We start from the raw sequence: 21,091 nt of genomic DNA, 5'->3' as shown, positions 1-21,091 counted from the left end.
AATTGAATGAACTTCTGTCTTATTGGTCAGATTCTACTTAGTTTCTCCATGCTCTCGTGTAGTTATGAGTTCTGTTTTGTCGTTGATCCGAGCTTTTCTTTACGTTCAATAATATTTGGAAATTGAGGACATGAAAGTCTACACTCGGTAAACTTCAATAATAAATTTGTCGTTGAGTAGGTGAAATAGAAGGAAAACCATTATTACAACTCAATTGCACCTATAGATTTCAACCTATTATTCGTGTAATAAATCTCTCTTCTCTAATGTTTCGAATATTTTTCGACTAATTTTCGCATGACTCATTGTTATAGTGTAGACTCTCTGAAGAACGTGAAAACGGATTACTAAAAGCATTGGAACGAAATTACATTGTGTTTTTTTGCAGCAGTCTAGCTGTACACTTTTATAATGCCACATTTCATTTAATGTGTTGGGGCTTTCGTTCTATACAAGCCGTGGGGACCCAAATTATTTCATTTTCTTTTCTATTTATATTATTTGCTGTGATTCCAACCTGACCTTATCGAATAGAGGTTGGAGGTTATTAGCTTTTAACCGTCGTCTCTGTTATCGTTTACTCAAAACGATATTTTACTACCAACAATTGCTATGTTCGCTTTGTTTGTTTTTGTCGGTTTGGGGTTGTTTTAAGGCGACTATACACGAGTAATTAGTGGGAAAAGGTTGGCCATGCTCTTTTTTCGGAATGTTTATAGTGTTACAGCACAATGAACGCTGAAAGCATTTACAGGCGTTGTGGTTCAGAAAATGGATATTTTTTCCAGTCGTAAAGCGGTTCTCGGTTGAATTTTATTTCCATTTATTTAAAATTCAATTACCGAAATGTAACGCTTCTGTGCTGCTATCGATAAGAGTTGCTGAAGCATGTGTTCATTATCAGCAATCACAGCAATCAGCATACTGAACCTAATCAATTTGATTTAAAACGAAATTCCGGCGACACAGAGACCGATACACATCTACGTCACGTTAAAGTAACGAGTAGATAAAAATTTTCACTGAGTTTTGTTTCATTGATTTTGTTTCGTTTTGGCTCTGGAGCACGAGAACCCATGGTTATATTTTCCCTTTAAAAAAAGTTTCCATCGACAATGAGCTAAGCGTGGTCGGTCTCGTTTTTGCAATTTTCTTGTACGTTCGGTAGCGTAGACAATAAAATTGTACACAAAATACTATCCAGATGAACTATAAAACCAAAAACGTTCACATTGCTCTGCACATGCCCAAAGTTTTGCCAATTGAACTGCATACCATATATAGAAGCCTCATTATGAATTGCACAAGAAAATTTGATGCAAAAACCATTTATAAAACTTGATAACTATTTTCTTTGCGATCGATAACATGTTTCCCCGCTTTGTTTGATGCATTGCAAGAAACTGATAATTTTCGAATAGCAATTTTCCTTTGTTTGTACGGGGTTTATTTTTCCAGCAGTAATGTTTAAACATTGTCTGAACTTTAATTTCATGTGTGTGTTTGCGGTGGTTGTCGTTCATACATTTTTATTCTATTAAAAAAGCCAGACAAAGCGTTGTGTTTAAATCGAATTGAACATAATTCAATGTCGTTGAGCTCTGACGCTAGGAAAAATGTGTTTAGATGCTGTGAAGCTGATTTAATAATGGGCGTCTCTTGCTTTCGTCTTCAATTTATTTTTTTCCCTTCTTCGTTATACTTATTTATAGTAAAACACAAGCACCCTTCGTTGCAAACATTTTCTCTAATCGATCAAATTGTTGGCAAGAATATCGGTCTCTAGTGTTTACCGTTTTCTAAATTTTCATTTCAACATACTCAACATCCTGATCAAATCGGATGTTTCCGGTATTCATTTGATTCATAGCTACGGGTAATTTGCATCTACTTCGCATTTCCAATTATGAAAATAATACTAATGACGACGCCCTCGGCTGGTGTTCTTCGAATTCGGCAAGCAATTCATCGAGTTACGTTTGGCTAATTTGAATTGATGAGATTTTTAGGAGATGAAAATCTTAAAAATAGATTTACATTAATTCCAAGGATGTGGTTTGATTCATAAATTATTTATGAAGCCGTTTCTCACCTGTAACAAACAATTATGAATTCATTTCTAATAGCATTTACAATCCTCAAACCCCTTAATGCTTTCGAAAATTAACTTTGTACAGGGAAAAAGTATGTTGTTGGCGCAGGTATATATCGAAAGCTTTTTGATGATAATGTAGTATATATACCCGCCCGAAATATATCGTCTACAGAAACAACATAAAATCGGTTTCGCTATACGATAGGTGAAATGTTTTCGCCTCGTCAGTGTATGAAAGGCACCAGTTCATTTTAAACATTTGTCGGGAATGTGCGCACATCGTAGTTAGTTGAATAAAAATGTCTCATTTGAAATAGAATTTTAGATTATACAAAAAAATTGAAAGAGAAAAATTATTCGAGTACCTGGTTCAGTAAAAAGAATTTTTATTCCGAGAGAAGATAGCTGAAAAATCGACTGGAATAATAATAAATAATTCAACCTAAAATTGCGGATTATTCGGACTACCAGTGAAGATTAATTTGCGGTTAAAAGGTGTGGATATATGTACAAAAATGTAACATGGAAACAGAAATGGAAATAAATCAAATATTTGTTTCTCATTTATGTAATGATTATAATTGCCAGCATTAATCAAGGCTGGTCATTACTTCGGTTTCATTGATTTTTCGATTTAGTATTGACCTCCTAAATTTCTCATTCATTTTTATTGATTATCCATTTCTGTTCAACATGAAAATGCTTTTGATACATTCTATCAAAGTACACCATCAAACCGTATGTGTTCGATTCATGTGCTGGGTGTTTGTTTTTTCGTCGTCGTCTATATTATTGAACTTGGCTTTCCGTTTAAATTTACATTTTCCCGCATTGCATGAAATGCGACATTTTCACAAGTTATAATTTTAAGTGTTGCTCGTATTCTGTTACGGCCTATACGGTAATCCTATATATATTCGGAAAATCATTGCAACGTTTTTGTAAAGTGTATCCACTAAAGTAATAGTACTACTACTAAATTGACTGTCACACACATGCGTTAGGTCGTATCCATAATGATTTTGCCATTGTAAATGATGAATGATAAAAGATTTATTTCATTGTTTGCTGAGAGTGGATTTTTATGTCATTTTGAGATAAAATAAGAAAATTCAAGATCAAATATCCATGGGGAATAAAAACGTTTTCTGTAACACCACTGAATCGCATATAAGCATCAGCGACATCGACATACAAAAGACAAGCATTTGATTTCGTTATCAAATTTTCTCTGAAAGCGCTTTGATTACCATCCAGACATAAATTCCATTTATTCCAATAAAATCAAGAAATTTAGATTGAAAAATACATTTGTGCTTACTGCGTACTTACGTACAGAAGCTGTTATTCCGTTGACAATTACTCCCGTTCAGACGACCTTTCGGGATTTACGTGAATTCCAGTTCAATGAGAATATTTAATTCGTTTCGTGCATTGAGTCGTCTCATTCATTACTGATGATCTTAACTCCTTTCGAATTAATTGAATTAAATGTTTACATCTCGCATTTATGATATTTCTCGATCAGGCAATGACCTCGAAGTTTTTCAGTGGAAATACACTTTTTCGTTTCATTTTCCATTCGATAAGATTAAATATATCTGAAGAAAAGAGGAACACGTCGAGACTTTCGTTATAAGCTTTTCATCTGCTTATAAATGTATACCCAATACAATTCCACCGAATTTTTTTTGACTCATTTCATTGAATATCGTGTAATGCTGCCGCCACTCAAATAACTCAAAAAATTGTGTTGCTTCTTTTCCAGTGTAATAGAAAAGAAAATGTTTCGAGATTTTGTTTATTTACCTTCCATCTGCCTGGCAACATGAATACTAAATAAATAAAATCCCGAAAGTTGGTTGTTTGTAGGCGTTTTCAATATTATTGTAATCGCGGATAAAATTTTGTTCAAATAATATTCTGCGTGCACAAAGCGAAAGTGTGTGCGTATGTGTGTGTGAACGAGTAGATTTTTATTTCGTATTTGCTTACCGCTTTCGTATTACATTAGTATTCCGACAATTTTCGTCAACAAATTTGTAATGAATTAACTTTTAAATTGAATTTAAATTCAAACCATTTTCGTATAATAAACATTTCTATGAAAACTTCAACGAGCTCCACTTCGTATACAGCGAAAAAAAGGCCGCAGCGTACTAGTACAAACATAATTAATCATTTTCCCAATCCAATTTCCGCGGTTCACAATATTCACTTATAAAAACGAAAAGTTTTCCTGTTGTTGAATCCTGTATCAACGTTCCAATATATTATTTCCATGTAACGTACATACGATATGCGTACATGATATCACGAACCACGATGCTATTCTCGATTTAAATTTTCTGCTGTTTTATGATCTATACAGTGTAATTATACATGTACTCCCAACGCATCTACATGCATCATTTTTAATTTAGTGTTATTGTCGTCACGGTTGTGTTCTTTATTGAGCACTCCGGATATTAGATTCTTTCTCGTCATTATTTGTGTAAACTAACCCACTTGTGTGGTAATACATTCATTCGTCAAAAGACAGAAATTGTTTGTGTTGGTATTATGGGATGGAATGTCCGGTTCTTGCCGTGAAGAGTTTGATGTATACGTTGGAATGAGGTTGACCAATTTCACTTTATTAAACATGAAAGGCAACCCCATTTCCTACTTTCTTAGTTTTCCTTTCATCAACGAATGAATGGTCATTGCTGAAGGGGGAGTCTCTTATTTGGATGAGTTTGTTCACGTGACTGTTATGGCATGAGGTGCCAGTTTTATGTTGTACGTAAAACACAGCGATCATAAATGCTAGTACGTAAAAACCCAATAATTTAATTTAATTTCAACTTTCGGCTGGTAAATAATTTGTAAGATAATTAAACGGAAAGAAAATACCTAAAACATCCATTCGTACACACAAATTAATTGTAAACAAACAATAAAACCCATCTTAAAACATAGCGCTAACAAAATACTTAATTTTAAAATCACGTAACTCGAGCCTATAATCCAACGATTGTGTATGCGTGTGACGCACTCGATTTTTTTTTTTCGTTTTCTTTTAAATCTTTAAACAATAAACGATGGAAATGCTTACTCCTGCCATTCGGAGTGTGAAAATATTTATTTTTATTGGTTTAAGTGGTCATCGAACTCATAGACAGAGTGAGAGAGAAATTTCACGTGAAATTAGTCCACGCAAAATGTTCAGACACAAATTCATAATCCATGAACGAAACATAAACATAATAACTTCTTGTGTTTCGGTTGCAAAACTCAAAAGCAAACAGATTATTTCTGTAGTCGGAATGTAATGCGTTCATATCTTATCTTTGTGTGTCAAATTTACAATCCACTATTAGTATCACCTGACAATTTACGTTATTGTTTCTCACACAGAGGCTGTGAGATCGTTTACTGGTTGTGCTGGCTTTAAAACAAATTACTGAAAACACCTTTTGTCATTTCGTAAGGCGTAATTTCAATCAAATACAAAATGGATGTAAGGTCGGTCCGATGTACAATGTCTCGTCTCATTTTCCGAATGTGGTTCCACATTGGGAAATACGATTTTTTTTACAGATTTTTCGCTTTAGGTTCTGTCTTACCCTGTTCACATAAGGTGTACGATATTTACATAAAGCCAGTTGAAAGTTTAAATTAGTTTCGCTGTCGATGATGTTTTATGCAAAGATAAACTGAGTGAAACTGGTTGACTGACATTTTGTTAGCAGTTTTAAAACATGTCAATGGCAGGGTTGGTAATTCAATTATCCAAAATAATTTCATGCTTTTAGTGCTACTCCTACTGCTGTTGAATTTATTAAAAAAAATATGGTCGAGCTTTAGCGTTGGTTTATTCAATTCTTTAAAGAATAATTAGTTGGTCGCTATAATGTTGTTACGTTCGTTGGTTGTTCAATAAAAATGTTTGCAAATTAGATTATTGTAAATTTGTTCGTAAAACAGAAAAGGTTATTCAATATTAGCCGTACGCAAAGTTTGATATTTTCCAATATTTACTTATGTTATCAAAAAAGTAAATATTTTAATTTGAAATGAATGTAGTCTGAAAGCTTGTGGGCAGACCTCATAGCTGAACGACCTGAAACAATTTCGAAATTTGAATTTTAATGACTCGCTTCTATATCATCAAATTTGCGGAATATTCTTGAATGCCCCCAAGTCAAATGTTAGACAAACATGTTCAAATCAATTGGAACAACGGTATGGTTTTTCCGAAAACTTTGCTTGATAAACTTCCTATTAATCATTCCGTTTTCACTGTCTAAAAAGTTCGCATTTGATCTATTGCTACGAAATTTCAGACACAACAGAAAGAATGTTCAAAAAATTAACTTTCATTCAAAATGGAATGGAGCAGAAAAAAAAGTTTCTTTCATTCTATTCGTTTGTGAGTTCATTCGGTTGCGAAGACAATGTGGGGAATGGGGGGTATATATGTTTATAACATGACAGATTTAATATAGTGGAATAAAAAATTGAAAATAAAGTGTAAAAGCTGGGTCTTTGTCAAACAAATTCATATTATACGCGACAGTGGTATGTTTTGTGATAAAATATGTTTTATGGATTGGGCTTTGCATAAAACATGTTCCATGTTGGAGCTTAATACCGTTAATCTTTGTAGGTTATAAAGTTGAATTCCGTCAACTGACGCCGTGTCTAATTCACTTATAAATTATTGTAGCCTGAAAAAGGACGATTTAATGTGTGGAGCTCATAAATGGATGGTATTTTCGAGGAATTTGAAAAAGTAAATTGATAGATCGTAATAGGAATGGTGCGGCTCACCTTCCGCGGTTAAATTAGAAGAACAAAAGCCCGTTGGGGTTAGCACACAATCATAAAACGTTAAGTTGTGATAATTTTTCACAACACCGCATATCCCCCCACAGTGAAATTGTATCTTTACTGCGTAGCTGTGGAATTATTAGCGTTGAAACTCTTGAATTAAATTACAAAATCCTCTCTATTATAGACTGTCTGTTTATACAGAAAAATGCTTTTGCTTCACCTAATTTTAGAAAATTAAAAAAAAAATCTCTTTCACCTTTTGTGTGCGGAGTAGAAGAAAAAATAAACATGAAAGAGAAGCGAAATTCACAAAAGTAATTTCTTTTTTAATATTTTATCCTCTCTGTAGTCTTTTTTTCCATTTGGGATACATGCACGAACATAATATTGAGTTATTGTGTTGAAAACAAGTCTACACAGGAAAATAAACAGAAATGATATTGTCGATTGTGTGTGCGTGTTTTTTTTCCCTCCTGCTAAGTACGAGATTAAGTCTTTCAATTCGCACTAAAACCGATTCAAGGAAAGGATATTTCTTGGGCTTGTCTGGGGCTTTGTTCATCAGTTATCCGTTCGACGAAACTAATTTTTTTTTTTTCTATTTTCAGGGGTTTCGTATAACGACGCATTTCTCAGCATCATACACAATTAAACAAATCAAGGACGATTGGAGCCTTTCAGTAGAAGAAAAAATCTTTTTCTCGAATTTTTTCCTGTAATTAAAAACAAAAAATTAAAATGTCAACCGTCGACAAAGAAGAATTGGTTCAGAAGGCAAAACTAGCCGAACAGTCAGAAAGGTATAGTATAACGAATATAGCAAAAACGATATAAATGTGATGGACGTTTTCTATCATTTCCATCAGATACGATGATATGGCACAAGCCATGAAAGCAGTCACAGAAACCGGCGTAGAATTATCCAATGAAGAAAGAAATTTATTATCAGTTGCTTACAAAAACGTAGTCGGTGCACGAAGGTACATTTGAACAAAAATTTAATTGCAAAATGTGTTCTGTTTATGTGGTTGTTTATCGCTCTAATGGCTGTCCATTTAGATCTTCATGGCGGGTAATATCATCAATTGAACAAAAAACCGAATCCTCAGCACGCAAACAACAGCTCGCCAGAGAGTACAGAGAACGTGTCGAAAAGGAACTTAGGGAAATATGCTACGAAGTATTGGTGAGTTGTTTTCCTTTTTTTTCGCTATTCTTTCATTGGGATGAAACGGGGAGGACAGTTTACAAATTATACCCGGACGAAACAGCTTCTACCGAGACGAATACGTATGTGCACGTTTCGGTCTGTAAATATTAATTTAAAACGAAGTTAAATAAACTCGTTGCTGGGTCTCATTTTTTATTCAACACCGACTCCACGTCCAAAATAAAAAGAAAGATAAAAATATGACCCAGACGATTTGAAATGCAAAACGGCAATTTTCACATTTCGTTGCATATTCATCGTGGATATGTGTACTCTCCATCACAATCTGACTGCAATTTTGTTTCATAGTTCAAAATAGAACAACAGTTCGAATGGGTCTGGTAACCTCCACACGTGCATCGTTTTTTTTTGTTTCATTTGTGTAAGAAATTATTTTTACGCAAACGAAATGACGATGATGCTAGCTGCTGATATGTTTAATAGAAATGTATGCAAGTCCAATGTGTTTAGCTAAATAAATCGTCCATCGAACATGTTCATTTGTTCAACAAAGATGACTCATGTAATACGAGTGCAACTGCAGGAATCAGTACACACGAGACCATTCGATTAAATTTCATTATGAATGAGTTTCTGGCGACCCTCGGTCATCGTTCGCTCGTTTGTTGGACGAAAAGTTGAGCGTTGATCGTTAAAGTTGAAATTTTCGAAAGCTAAATTGACAATCTCAAGAGGATTTCACTTCTGCCGGACATCATCGTACATAGTCACATGATATGTTACAGTGAACAATAACAATGGCTCATATAAATCTTATAAATTGAAGCTCGTTGTAAATTCTGTTAGGTATCAGAACAATTAATCCGATTATGGTACCATATCATCTTACACAAAAAGCTTTTCTATCGTAGGCGAGCTACCTATAACAACAGCATACGATGGGTGGCTCTTGAGCTTCTTCTTGTGGTTGCTCTTAGTGTTGTTATGAGCATCAGGATTATTTTCATTGTAAAGTTTAACGTGTACTTGTATGGTAACATATGGCAAGTGTAAAGGATTCGACGAAAATAGCATTTACTTGTGTCGTGTTTGCTCAGTGTCATATACATCATCTTTTGATTGACATTAGTCCTTTTCGATGACAACACACTGAAAGCCTACCGCATGCTAACCAACAAATAAAAAACAAATTTTCCAAAATCTGAGATTAAAACGGAATGAAATTAAAAATCATCGTTATGCGACAGGTCACGCATTGATACATCATATTGCGTGCGAAATGTAACAAATCAAAAAAAAAAAAAAAAAAATTGGAGAGGTCAAGTGTGTGTGTATGTTCAGGGCTTTGTTAAATAAAAAAACCCATCAAATGTATTCCAACCGTAACTCCATTTCCCTTTTTAAGTTAAAATCACATTAGGGGCGCTAGGCGAGCACTTTTCGTTTTACCTACATCCCTTTTAGCTCTCGTTCCCATTCAATCATAAATCAATTTGGTATAAAAAGAGTAAAATATTCAAGGCAATTATTTTGTTGCGTTACACGGCATATCATCTAACTCTCTGAGTTTTATTCAATTGTTCTTGTTCGCCAAGACAACATGTAATTGGATCGAAAATGAAATGGGTCGAATGTAACATGGATTTAGTGTGTTTTTCGTTCGTTCTTTTTTTTTTGCTTAAAAAGGTTAAATTCGGTAAAAAGAATTGCTTTTGATGTTAAGTTGTGCTTTGGGTGTAGACGAAGCTTTTACATTCAATTTACATTCAGTTGCCTGATCTTTAAAAATTTTGTTTCCCATGTCTCATTCAATAATTTTTCGTTCTGAATTTGCTGGAAGAAAGTTAAAGTAACCAAACAGACAACAGACTTTTCTTATTAACTTCAGGCCAATGAAATTATTTATAATCGCAAACAACATGTAAACTTCTTACCCTTCGTTGTTCTTCATTTTTTTGTGCGCTGCAAAAGTTGATTTTCGTGACTCGAAACGAAAAGTGTTGGGCGGGCGGTTGAGTGACAGTAGGTGGAATGGTAATGTGTTTATGTTTCTATATATAATCCAACAAAAAAAAAAATTATTTTGAAACCCAATTTTCGCCAGCCCTTTACATACAAAATCATCCCAAAAGTATTTCGATGATAACAAATTTTGCCTTTACCTTTTCCCCCCGTCTAGAGTGTGCTTGAGCGTAAATTCGATCGCTGCTTTTTAATGGTATAATTCCACTTTTTTTTCAAGTGCGACCAGTTATTTCTGAAAAATAAAAACAAAAATTAGCCGACGACATTTTCATTCCGGTCCAGTGGGTTCAATTTCTTTTCAGCTTTTGACTCGCTTATAAATTGTTGAACCAATTAAAATTTACGTTTCTATGATACAAATGGGAAAGAGCATCGTTTGGTACAGAGGTGTAGCTATCGCTAATTGGGTAGTCAGAATTAGAATTCCATTTTAATTTCTCTCTGAAGATTATCCTCCAAAAACCAGTATATCCTTGGGTGATGTGTACAGTGTAACATTGGATAGGATAATCATTCTGTGAATGGTTTCTACGGAATTAGCAAACCAATTCGCCATTTATCCCATTTTCATTAGGTCCCAGGGCTCATCTCGCATTACGCAAGAGTCGTACAGCGATATTAATTTTCAAGGATACTTCACGTGCCTTCATACCTTATTGTTTCCATTTCTTTCTTTTTTTCGGGAGAAACAAGTGTTCATAACCTGCTTAACAATGTCTCGACACGTCTAACAAAAGCTATCTCATCATTTCAGTTTAAATAATAATGAGCCGGCAGACTAATGAAACAGACCGAATTCATTTCTTTCTTCATGGCTTACCATCACTCACCAGCTGAAGAGAAAAATGGGATCCGGGGATTTTGGTTGAATAAATTAATTTTCCATCATTTCCATAATTTACGATACTTCGCATCGCTAAATGGTCTAAAATTTATTACAATTCTTTGATAAATAACGAATTTTGATTTCTCTCAGCGGTTCTATTATCCGAACAAGTGACGACTTCTATATATACATTATAGGTCCTTATGCTGATGAATATCTCTCTCTGGAAATATGAATAATAAAAAAAATGTTATAAAGTCCCGGTCGGCCACACTAATATGGAGGATTACAGTTTATACGGTGGCAGATTTGAATAATATTCACGGCCCCGTTTATTTTCCAACGAATTTGTCAAATTACTTGGATATTTTATGCTACGTTAGCTGTGATGAAGTCGACGCACCAACAATAAATCTGTTATTTTCATCGAACCGTTTCTACTCTGCTGTTTATCTTACGTACAATACTCGGTTCGTGTTATTTTTTCTATGGCTAGACTATATTGTTGTTCGGCGGTTTATTTTGTTCAAAATGGGATTGTTTATGACTTATGAATCCAAGGTATATTCCTTTCCAACCATTCTCGTGTCATAAAATGCAAATTCTTTTGCAAAGATAAACATTAAAGAATATGAACGAAGTTTGCACAGAAATTTGTTTTTTTGTTTTTCTGTCGTTTACATCAACACTGTGCACCGATTGTCAACTTTTATGAAAAAACATTAAAAATGAACAGAATTTGAGTGCATAGAACGGAGACCAAATGCTCGCATTTAATGCGATAAAGTATTTATAAAAAGTAAATTTTGTGAGATAGGGATTTTGCTGTGGGTTGGGTGGTGGCTGTGTCTCTGTGCACACAAATTCTGTCAAAATATGTTACTTCTTTATTTTTATTTTTTCAATCCCTCGTCTAGACTGAATGCCTGGGAATCGATGTGCACAGAATTATAAGTTTTGTAAACATTTGATGAGAACACTCTAATATTACATTACAATATCGCAGTACAAACGAATACACAATTGAACCTTTGAAATCATAATTAAATTGCAGGTACATTTGTAGTGTGTGTATCGAACGTCTCGTCGATGTGAAGAGCATATAAATTCGATTGTATTCCGACGTGAAAATTTTTGTTTTACTAAACTTGTTGATAGAATTAGATGTTCCAGTTTCACTCCGTTCGTCGTACATACGTGTAATAAATACGTTATTGTTTCCATTCATATCAACATTTCGTTCATCGTCATATACGGTATATACAACACAAATTCTGACCACTTGTCTGTGTATATTTATCGATAAGTTGTTGTAAAGGGTAGTGGGAGATAGCTAAAATGGTTTAGATGTGGGAAAAGGTATCGGATTAAATCACCTAAAACTTTTTGAGCGTTCCGGAGATGAAGTTTGCTCGGTATATTCCGACAAATAAAATCAATTTTGAATATTCAACAGCACAACAAGTAGGTCTGAGAATATGTGGCATTGGTGGTTGAAACATTGAAATATATTTGCCGAGAAAAAAGGATTTTGTTGAGTTGAATTTAGTTTCCATCTTCATTATCCATTTCATAGTCAGAATTTTCGAATTGGATTTATGTTCGTGGCTACATGTGCGCTAGTGTGTCGTCCGTATATTATAGGGTTGTGCAGCTTAATTAGGTAACGTTGAAATGGGATATTTGTATAACTGTACGATGGATATAATACAAAACTGTGTTTGCTGAATACATTTTTCGATTATTGACTTTTGACGGATTTATTTCCATCCGAAACGAAATCCAATGAAATGCTTATTCGATCCGAGGATGTATTACTGTTTCCGAAACAGACATAATCAATTTACCATTCATCGAATATATATATAAAGCCCAGGAATATACATATACGTAGCAACTCATGACTCAGTTTCGATTTCAGCGAACCGAAATGATTTAATTAGAATTTAGCGGTATCATTCATTCCGGTTTATCACATTGGAAAAATGTATCTGGAAATTATGCCTGCGCAAAAAATTTGCATGAATATATCCGAGAAGGAGAGACAGAGAGGTGGGAGGGAGACATACGGTGTATAGATGATGACCGATAAAGCTTTTTCATCTATTTATAGAATTTACCTTTTTCCATCAATAAAACAAATTTTCCCTGGATTTTAACGAAGACTGTAACATTCGTCGATTACGTTCTTATTGAACAGACATTTGTTTAGCTCGTCAATGGCAACAAGGGAAACACTGACGTAAAATCGGAATTCGAATAAAATTCGCATTAAACCCTTATTATGGTCGGATCTTGTTTTTACTGAAATTAACCCCAATGTTAGTATAACCTTATCATGTGTACGTATTGACACAATATGTTGATTTTATCTGGGACATAAGTCACTCATAAATATGTTGGATATGCTACAAATAAAACCCACTTCTGATCACATATTCATAACCATAATTATGTTTATTCTGTTACAATACCGACGATAATACGATTTATGTCTGTGCCCTTATTGAGCATTATAGCCGGTGCGCAAAGGACAGTTAAAGGTAGAAAGAAACACGAAGGGGTTGTCGATAATTTAATTGTCCAGTCGGTCGTCAGTCATAAAGAACTAACACACTAACGCTAAATTAAGTTGAAAAGCCGTCCTTAGGCTGCACTTGCTGCAAGTGAAATATTATTATCATATTCGTAATTTGTATTTTTTGAATAATAAAGTTCGTTAAGTTAATTGTCCAGTTTCTACACCTTACCTCGAATTGTTCACCTCTTGACCATGATTGATGACTATGATTACTATCGACTGGACGTTTAACTAAATTCTTATCGAAACTTTTGTTGACCGATTAACAAATGACCCCCGACTAAAACGAATTTCGAATAAATACAAAAGTTTGCGCAGCCCATCCGTAATATAAAAACCTAACATTTTGTTTATTTATTTATTTGCAGGGTCTGTTGGATAAATATTTGATCCCGAAAGCCAGTAATCCAGAGAGTAAGGTTTTCTACCTGAAAATGAAGGGCGATTACTACAGATATTTAGCTGAAGTAGCAACAGGAGAAACACGAAACAGTGAGTCAAATTTTCATGATTTTTTATGTTTGCATTTTTTTTCAACGTAGAATTGTACGGATACCAAGGGGTATAACAGCGTTATGAAGGCAGATTGATTGAGTGAAAATTGACGACGACAATGGGAACAGGACAATTAACGATGACACTAACGGTTTTAAAAATTGATTCCCACATCGGCAGACGAAAGGGAGCGAAACAAGATGATCGCTAGAAATATTCAGCCTTTCTCTTAGTTTGTTTTAAATGACTGGAAATGATGACTATCATTTGGGTGAATAAGACTCCGTCTGAAAGGCGTACTATGATTTATTCACCTCAAACAATAGTTTGTGGTTCTGATTCATACCTTGCATGTATGGTCCTAAACAAATTTAGATTTTAGAAAGTTTGATAGGACATAGTCTGCTAAATGTTTAGTGGTAGAAATTACCTGAAGAATAACTGCCCAAGGGGAATACATATTGGACTATGATTTTTCCCCAATGTATACACAGACTGCAGGACTGTGTAAGGATTCTAAGAATAAATTCGTTGAATGGACTATCCCTTAAATAGGTTAAACCTTGTCATGAACGTGTGAATAGTTTGCCTAACGCGAAAGTATTTAGGTTCAAATGCTGCAAATTTATTTCATTCATCAATTTCGGACCTAATTTTCCCCGATTACATGCTCAGACAGAATCATTCGACAAACTATATTGTGACAAATTGACAGTAGATAGAGGGACAGATATTGCAAATTTTGTGTTTGAAGTGGAGATCAACTTAAAGTAGAAAACATCTGGCTGGAGTTTCTAAATTCCTCGAGCTTCTAGTGGTAAAAATTGTAACATTTTCTTAAACCAAAATTTACAGCTGTCGTAGATGATTCTCAAGCTGCATACCAGGATGCCTTCGAAATTAGCAAGGGCAAAATGCAGCCAACACACCCCATCAGATTGGGACTTGCACTTAATTTTTCAGTCTTCTATTACGAGATTTTAAATTCACCAGACAAAGCATGTCAGCTGGCAAAACAGGTGAAATTTATAAATACAACGCAAAATTAATTGTACACACGTCGTGAGAACACATAAAAATTCGATGCTGGCTGTGGAGTGTCTTGTCTATTCTGTTTCTCTTGTTGTTACTTTTTTTTTGTATTATTATATTTTGGTTCCATTAAGAAATTCCGAACGACTCATCGTGTCGACGACACTCTCTTCCAATTTTGTCAGTAGATTAAGAAATGCAAAAAAAAATATTTCTATTTTCGTTTGAAATTTATTTTTGTTTCTTTTTTGTATTTTATCTTTTATCGTAGCGGTTATTGAGGATTCACAAAAAGCGTATCAGGAAGCGTTTGACATTTCAAAATCAAAAATGCAACCCACTCATCCGATACGTTTGGGTCTAGCACTCAACTTTTCAGTGTTCTATTACGAGATAATAAACTCACCGGCAAGGGCTTGTCATTTGGCTAAACAGGTTATAATACAGAGCATTATGTTGAAATGAACTAGAAACGAAAGAATCTTGAGTTGATTTTTGTTTGATTAGTTTAATTTGCACTCCTAAAAATAATCAAATTCATAACCCAAAATTAGATTAACGAAACGTTTTTTTGTTTAGTTTACATTTTTTTTTAACATTTTTATTTTGAATTGAATTGTCAAATGCTTGCGTAGAAATCCTAGTTCCCTCGAGTTCTCTGGATAGATATTTTTTGAAACCAGATTTTCTCACCCATAACCGTCTATCATTTTCTGATATTCGAGAGTTTTGTTGTTGTTCATATTTTTGTTATCAAAAATAACTCGCTTTCAGTCAATTTTGTTTATTATTTTTTTGTTATTGAACGGAATGCATTGATTGATATGTTATAGCATTTTTGTAAAATAGTTTATCTATGACGCCCATTAACCAGATCGACGTGTTCAGAGTTGCAGCAATTTTTATGTGTTTGATCGATTTTCCATGTATTTTACTAATTCATTCAAAATATTTTTTTCAACAAACAACATTTTGGTATGAGTGGTATCTCTCAACAAGAACCACAATTGTCTGACTTGTTTGTAGAAAAAGAAAGAAAAAATATTCTTAGGATTTCCGAACTTTGTGTGAACAGACATCATTTATGTGAATTGTGTCGAACGTCAGCCAATTCTGAAAAAAAATCTTTTAAAGGAAATGATCTTTTCATTCTAACGTAAAAATTAATCTGAAAGAAAGTTCGAATTTTCTTCCACCGAAAGCACTTATTTACATCGCTACTGTTCGATACCAGCAGAAATGTGTTAGCTTTCGTTAAAAAATAGTTGGGTTGTCTCAGTTTGACCAGCTGTATGAAAATTAAGTAGTTTACCTAAATTTTCATAAACTGTTCAATTTTCTCAGAGCTGGTCTAACTGAGACAAGCCACCTTTTTTATTGAAATCTAGCTAAAACATTTCGGAGTGAAACAAAGGCTCTACTATTTTGAAAGACGATTTTTATGAAAAGATATCGTTGACAATAAGATCAGAAACGCACAAATGTAGGCTATAATTTCAGCTCAAAAAATTTTCGCAGTGCGAACTGAGTGACTCTTATCACTTTTAAGTGTTGATTGTATTGCGTAGATAATTTTCGCGAACATCGCTAAAGTAAAATTTTGAAGTGAAACGTCGATACGACTTCTCCAGAGAAATGATAACAGATGGTGTTGCTTTGCACAGCTGCGCAGCGACATCTGTTATCATTTCATTCCCTTACAAATCACGTCTATTTATGTAATTATTTTCTGAAGAGTCACCTTCGTTCGTGCGATACGCATCCCTTAGGCAATACACACGTTTTGAACCTAAGAAATTTTTTCAATTTTGTTTTTCTCCTATTGATTGATTTTAACTCGTTGAAATACTTTATTGGAATAATAAACGAAAAACTAATTTTTGCCAGGCATTCGATGACGCGATAGCCGAATTGGACACCTTAAATGAAGACTCCTACAAAGATTCAACCTTAATCATGCAACTGCTGAGGGACAATCTGACATTATGGACATCAGATACACAAGGGGATGGCGATGAACCTCAGGAACCTGGTGACGCAATCAACTAAACTGAAAATTAATTGAAGAGAAAGAAAGAAAAATTGAGAAAAAAAATACAAAAAAAAAGAAATGAAAAGAGAAAATACACATACACACTCACACATACACACAAAAGAAAGATGAAAAAAAAACATGAAACACACACACCTACAACATTGTTCCCATTTTTGTAGTGTAAGAAAAACGCGCTCCGTGTTTATTTTTTCAGATTAAAAACTTTTCCCGAAGGAATTTCTCTAATCGAAATTTGCGCATTGTATCGATGCATGTCAAATACATTGCGGGAATTTGGCAAACTAAACAAAACAGAAGAAAAATTCTTTGCGAAAAGTTTTTACAATTAACGAGTTTTTCTTAGACTATAGTTTAAAAAAAAATAAACAAAAGGAAAGAAAGAAAATAAGAAACAACAAAATTGAATGAAGAAACAAAAAAAAACAAATTCTGTTTAGTATACCACACCACCCAATTTTAACCTTACAATTTCTACTAAATTACATCTTTAAAAGAAAAAACAAAATGCAACAACATTTTCGCGCCTTTTTTTGTTTAAAAAGAATTTCATTTTATTTTAATTTTCATTCTATCAAACCAACTTTTTTTTTGTTATGTGTAATTCTCATATTGAAAATAAAATTCGTTTTTTAAATTCTTGTTTTTATTTGCGTTAAATGCAAAATTGTTACGAAGATTTTTTTGTTTATTTTATGTTTTTTTAAACACACACTCTCTCACTCTCTCTCTCTCTCTGTCATCTTTACTTTTTTGTTTGTACTTGGAGCCTCTTTTCCCCCCACCACCACTTTCGGTTCGCGCTCTAATCGTTACATATTCTGTGATTCTGTTGAGTTTTTTTATTGATATTATAATGCCCCCCAGCGCCTACACCCCCAAAACCGATTCATTCAGAAGATTGTCGAGTGCAGAAAATATACAGTAAAACGATGTTGATGAATATATATATTGAAAATTGATTATATAAATAAGTTTTTTGGACGGGAGAAGAGGAGGAGCAGCTAATGGAAATAATTATTTCAATTCCCCTATCGTAAAAAAAATATTAAAAAAATCTAAAAAAAAATATAAAAAGATACATTGTGCAGCAAATCTACAAGTATTAAAAAAAAATTTGTACATCAAAAATATTATATTAATATAAAGACACACTTTTTTTTCATAATTGTAATGTTGTATTTTGAAAGAGACAAAAGAAAAACGTAAATTGAAGAATCAAAAAAAAAATGATATGAAAAAAATGGAAAAACTGTTCTTTGTACCCACAACAAAAAAAAAATGTTTTCATTAACAATGAAAGTAAAAATTGATCCTTTTTGAGCTTCATACGCAAAAAGAAAAAGAAACCCAAAAACCAATTTCTGTATTAATTGTATTTGAATGAAAAGATTCTCTCTGTATAATTCTCTGAAATATTTTTTGTGTCCTCCGGATCCGGTGGTTCAGCGTGAAACAAAAACACACACATCCCGAAAACGTTTTTTAATTATATTCCTTAGATCTGAAAGTGGCAACAATTACCATTTTATAATCACGAATTCTCTCTCTCTCTCCCTCTCTATCTCCGGATGAGTGATTCACCATTTTGTTGAAACAAAACTACTCGAGATTGGGAGAAGAAGAAGAAAAAAACCAGTGAAAGAGAATAAAAGCAAGTAGAAAAAGTGAGTTACAATTACCATTAAACGAAATACACATTTAAAAAGCTATGTTATATTTAGACCAATTGACTGGTATAAATATTTTGAGAAAATATTAGCCGAAACAATAATAATGGGATAGCTAATTGGACTAGCTCTCGGATATTATAACCTTTTATCTTTCATAAAATAATCTTACATTCGTTGAAGCATTTTTTTTTGGTTTTAAGTTTTATATACTTTCTTCCCTTCGTTCTTGTCTCCTCTTTTTCATTTTGTTTAAACAAACACAAAAACCATGAACCAAATTCCAAACTATTTTTTTTTGGTTTGCATGAGAAAAAATAGTTTCGTTCTGCAAAGTACTCAAAAAAGCCAAGATATAAGTTTATTGAAAGCGCTGAACTTGTCAATACAAAAACCAAACAATTATTAATAAAAAAAGGAAGAAAAAAAATCAATTGTCGGATTATTGTTTCTATTTTTTGTATTTCTTGCTGTTTCCAATATTGGTTGTAATAAACAATATAACAATTTAACGCATTTCAATCAAGAGAACACGTTCGCAGGAGTTCTTCTTTAGAGGAGCATTGTTAAAGTACGATGCGTGTGTTAAAAGGTAAGTCTGAAAGAACCCATCATTTATGTTAGAAACACCATAAACGAGGACAAGTCAGATTTATTAGATTGTAAGTACTACTTAAATCCGCTTAAATCTTAGTAAATAGCAGGATAGGAGCAGCTGTCTTCGTGTCATAATCTAAGATACAAGATTAGCCGACATTCTATTTTGAATCAAATCGTAATTAATGAAATTATTTGTTCTAAATATCAAGGCTGTAAGCTTTGGGGCCCCTAAGTGTACAGTCTTGCTAAATATAAGGGAATGATTCAGTCGATGGTTCAGTCACGTCAGTCTTAAAATATGCAATTTTACAGATATTTTGCAGTGCAAACTACTAAGCTTTAAGCAAGTTCTCATTGTCTACCACGCAGAATACAATGATATCTTTGGGTTTGTTTCTTTGTTGTTTGCATAAAATTGTCTTGGCAATGGGAAATGAAATTTTATTTCGAGGGTGTTGTTTGTGGCCTGGCCAGAGAGTATTTTTATACTGTTTTCCGAAGTGAACAAATAACGTTTGCAACAACAATACTTCAGAAGTTTAAACTGAAAAAAAATATTTCAAAATCAAAGGAAGTTCCTTGGCACACAAAATACACGATTTCGACTCCTCTGATGATAAGCAGATTGGCATAGAACATTCGTTAAGATAAATACTATTTATGTTAGACCACGTCTTTCGACGCTTGCAGCATGTAATAGTCATTGTTCACAGAGGGAAAATTTTATTTCGAGGGTGTTGTTTGTGGCCAGATCGGAACGAATTTTTCACAACTAAGGCTCCCAAAGTGAAAAATTACTATTGTCGTTGTAAAAACTCATTTATGTTTTTAAAATCGTCAAAAAAGTATTCGTTAGAATTGCCGATCGTAGAATGATTTCAGGCACTGACGACCGAAAAAGTATTGAGGGGCAACTCAAGAAAATGTTCCCATACGGAGATTGATCACTTTTTTCCAATTTGCCATTTAAAGCGAATGTACAAGTTTATATTCATTGATTTAAAGAACCACTTAAGCAAGCTCTTTTAACATTATGTTACGAACTCTAGCAATTTAATGCATATTTTTTAATTCTACGTGTCGAAAGGACGTGTCTGGAATAACATTTAGAGAACTATGGTCTTTGTTTGTCCTTTTAAACAATGAATATGCAAGGTTGCGATCGCTAACGATTTTTATTAGCGACGCTAACGCTAATTTCGAAAAATGTTAGCGACGCTAAATTTATTCGCTAACCAAAAAAAAGTTAGCGCGCTAGTAGCGGCCGCTAATAGCGATCGTTAATGTTTCGCTAAAAGATCTCATAAATAAGACGATTTCTTAATTTAAATTTTTTTTAAACAACATGATGAAATCTCCATAATTTTTGATTTTTGCTTTTGATGAACTTTGATTGCATTTTGTTCAATCGTTTTTTGAGGAAAATTTATTAGATTTTATGATTATGTTGAAGATTTATGTTGAAGCTTACCTTTTTACGGAAGTTGCAAAAGATTGAGTATAGTAGCTATTTGCATACTAGTGATGAACAATTAGAAAGTCAAGCTTTCATGTGAATTTTGTTAATCAAAAGCATGAAAAGTAATTTACACGATTGCGAGTTGGAGCTGGTGTAATACATGAAATTTCATAAACTTTTAACGGACTTTGAATGTGAAGTACATTTCATAACTCGATTTTTCAACGCTTCACTTCTAGTTATGCAAATAACAATTCTAATAATTC

At 33.5% G+C, this 21,091-nt stretch overlaps 1 protein-coding gene across 5 annotated transcripts in view; it reads left to right on the top strand.

The window, feature by feature from the left end:
- LOC119073887 (14-3-3 protein zeta) overlaps nt 1-18,445 on the top strand; it is a 31,966-nt gene extending 13,521 nt beyond the window's left edge. For 2 of the 5 annotated variants that reach the window (XM_037179770.1, XM_037179769.1), the window contains exons 2-7: nt 7,522-7,713; nt 7,780-7,893; nt 7,973-8,099; nt 13,885-14,008; nt 14,867-15,030; nt 16,931-18,445. In XM_037179770.1, coding sequence (XP_037035665.1) covers nt 7,652-7,713; nt 7,780-7,893; nt 7,973-8,099; nt 13,885-14,008; nt 14,867-15,030; nt 16,931-17,092 — 753 coding nt within the window. In that variant the 5' untranslated portion in view covers nt 7,522-7,651 and the 3' untranslated portion in view covers nt 17,093-18,445. Of the gene's footprint in view, nt 1-2,325; nt 2,591-7,521; nt 7,714-7,779; nt 7,894-7,972; nt 8,100-13,884; nt 14,009-14,866; nt 15,031-15,314; nt 15,479-16,930 lie in introns of those variants that run through there. The other 3 variants (XM_037179774.1, XM_037179772.1, XM_037179771.1) reach the window with 2 other exon arrangements.
- Nucleotides 18,446-21,091: the final 2,646 nt, after the last annotated feature.

Source organism: Bradysia coprophila, unplaced genomic scaffold, assembly GCF_014529535.1.
Source record: "Bradysia coprophila strain Holo2 unplaced genomic scaffold, BU_Bcop_v1 contig_138, whole genome shotgun sequence".
Classification (NCBI taxonomy): Eukaryota; Metazoa; Arthropoda; class Insecta; order Diptera; family Sciaridae; genus Bradysia; species Bradysia coprophila.
This window is presented reverse-complemented; position numbering and strand designations above follow the sequence as displayed.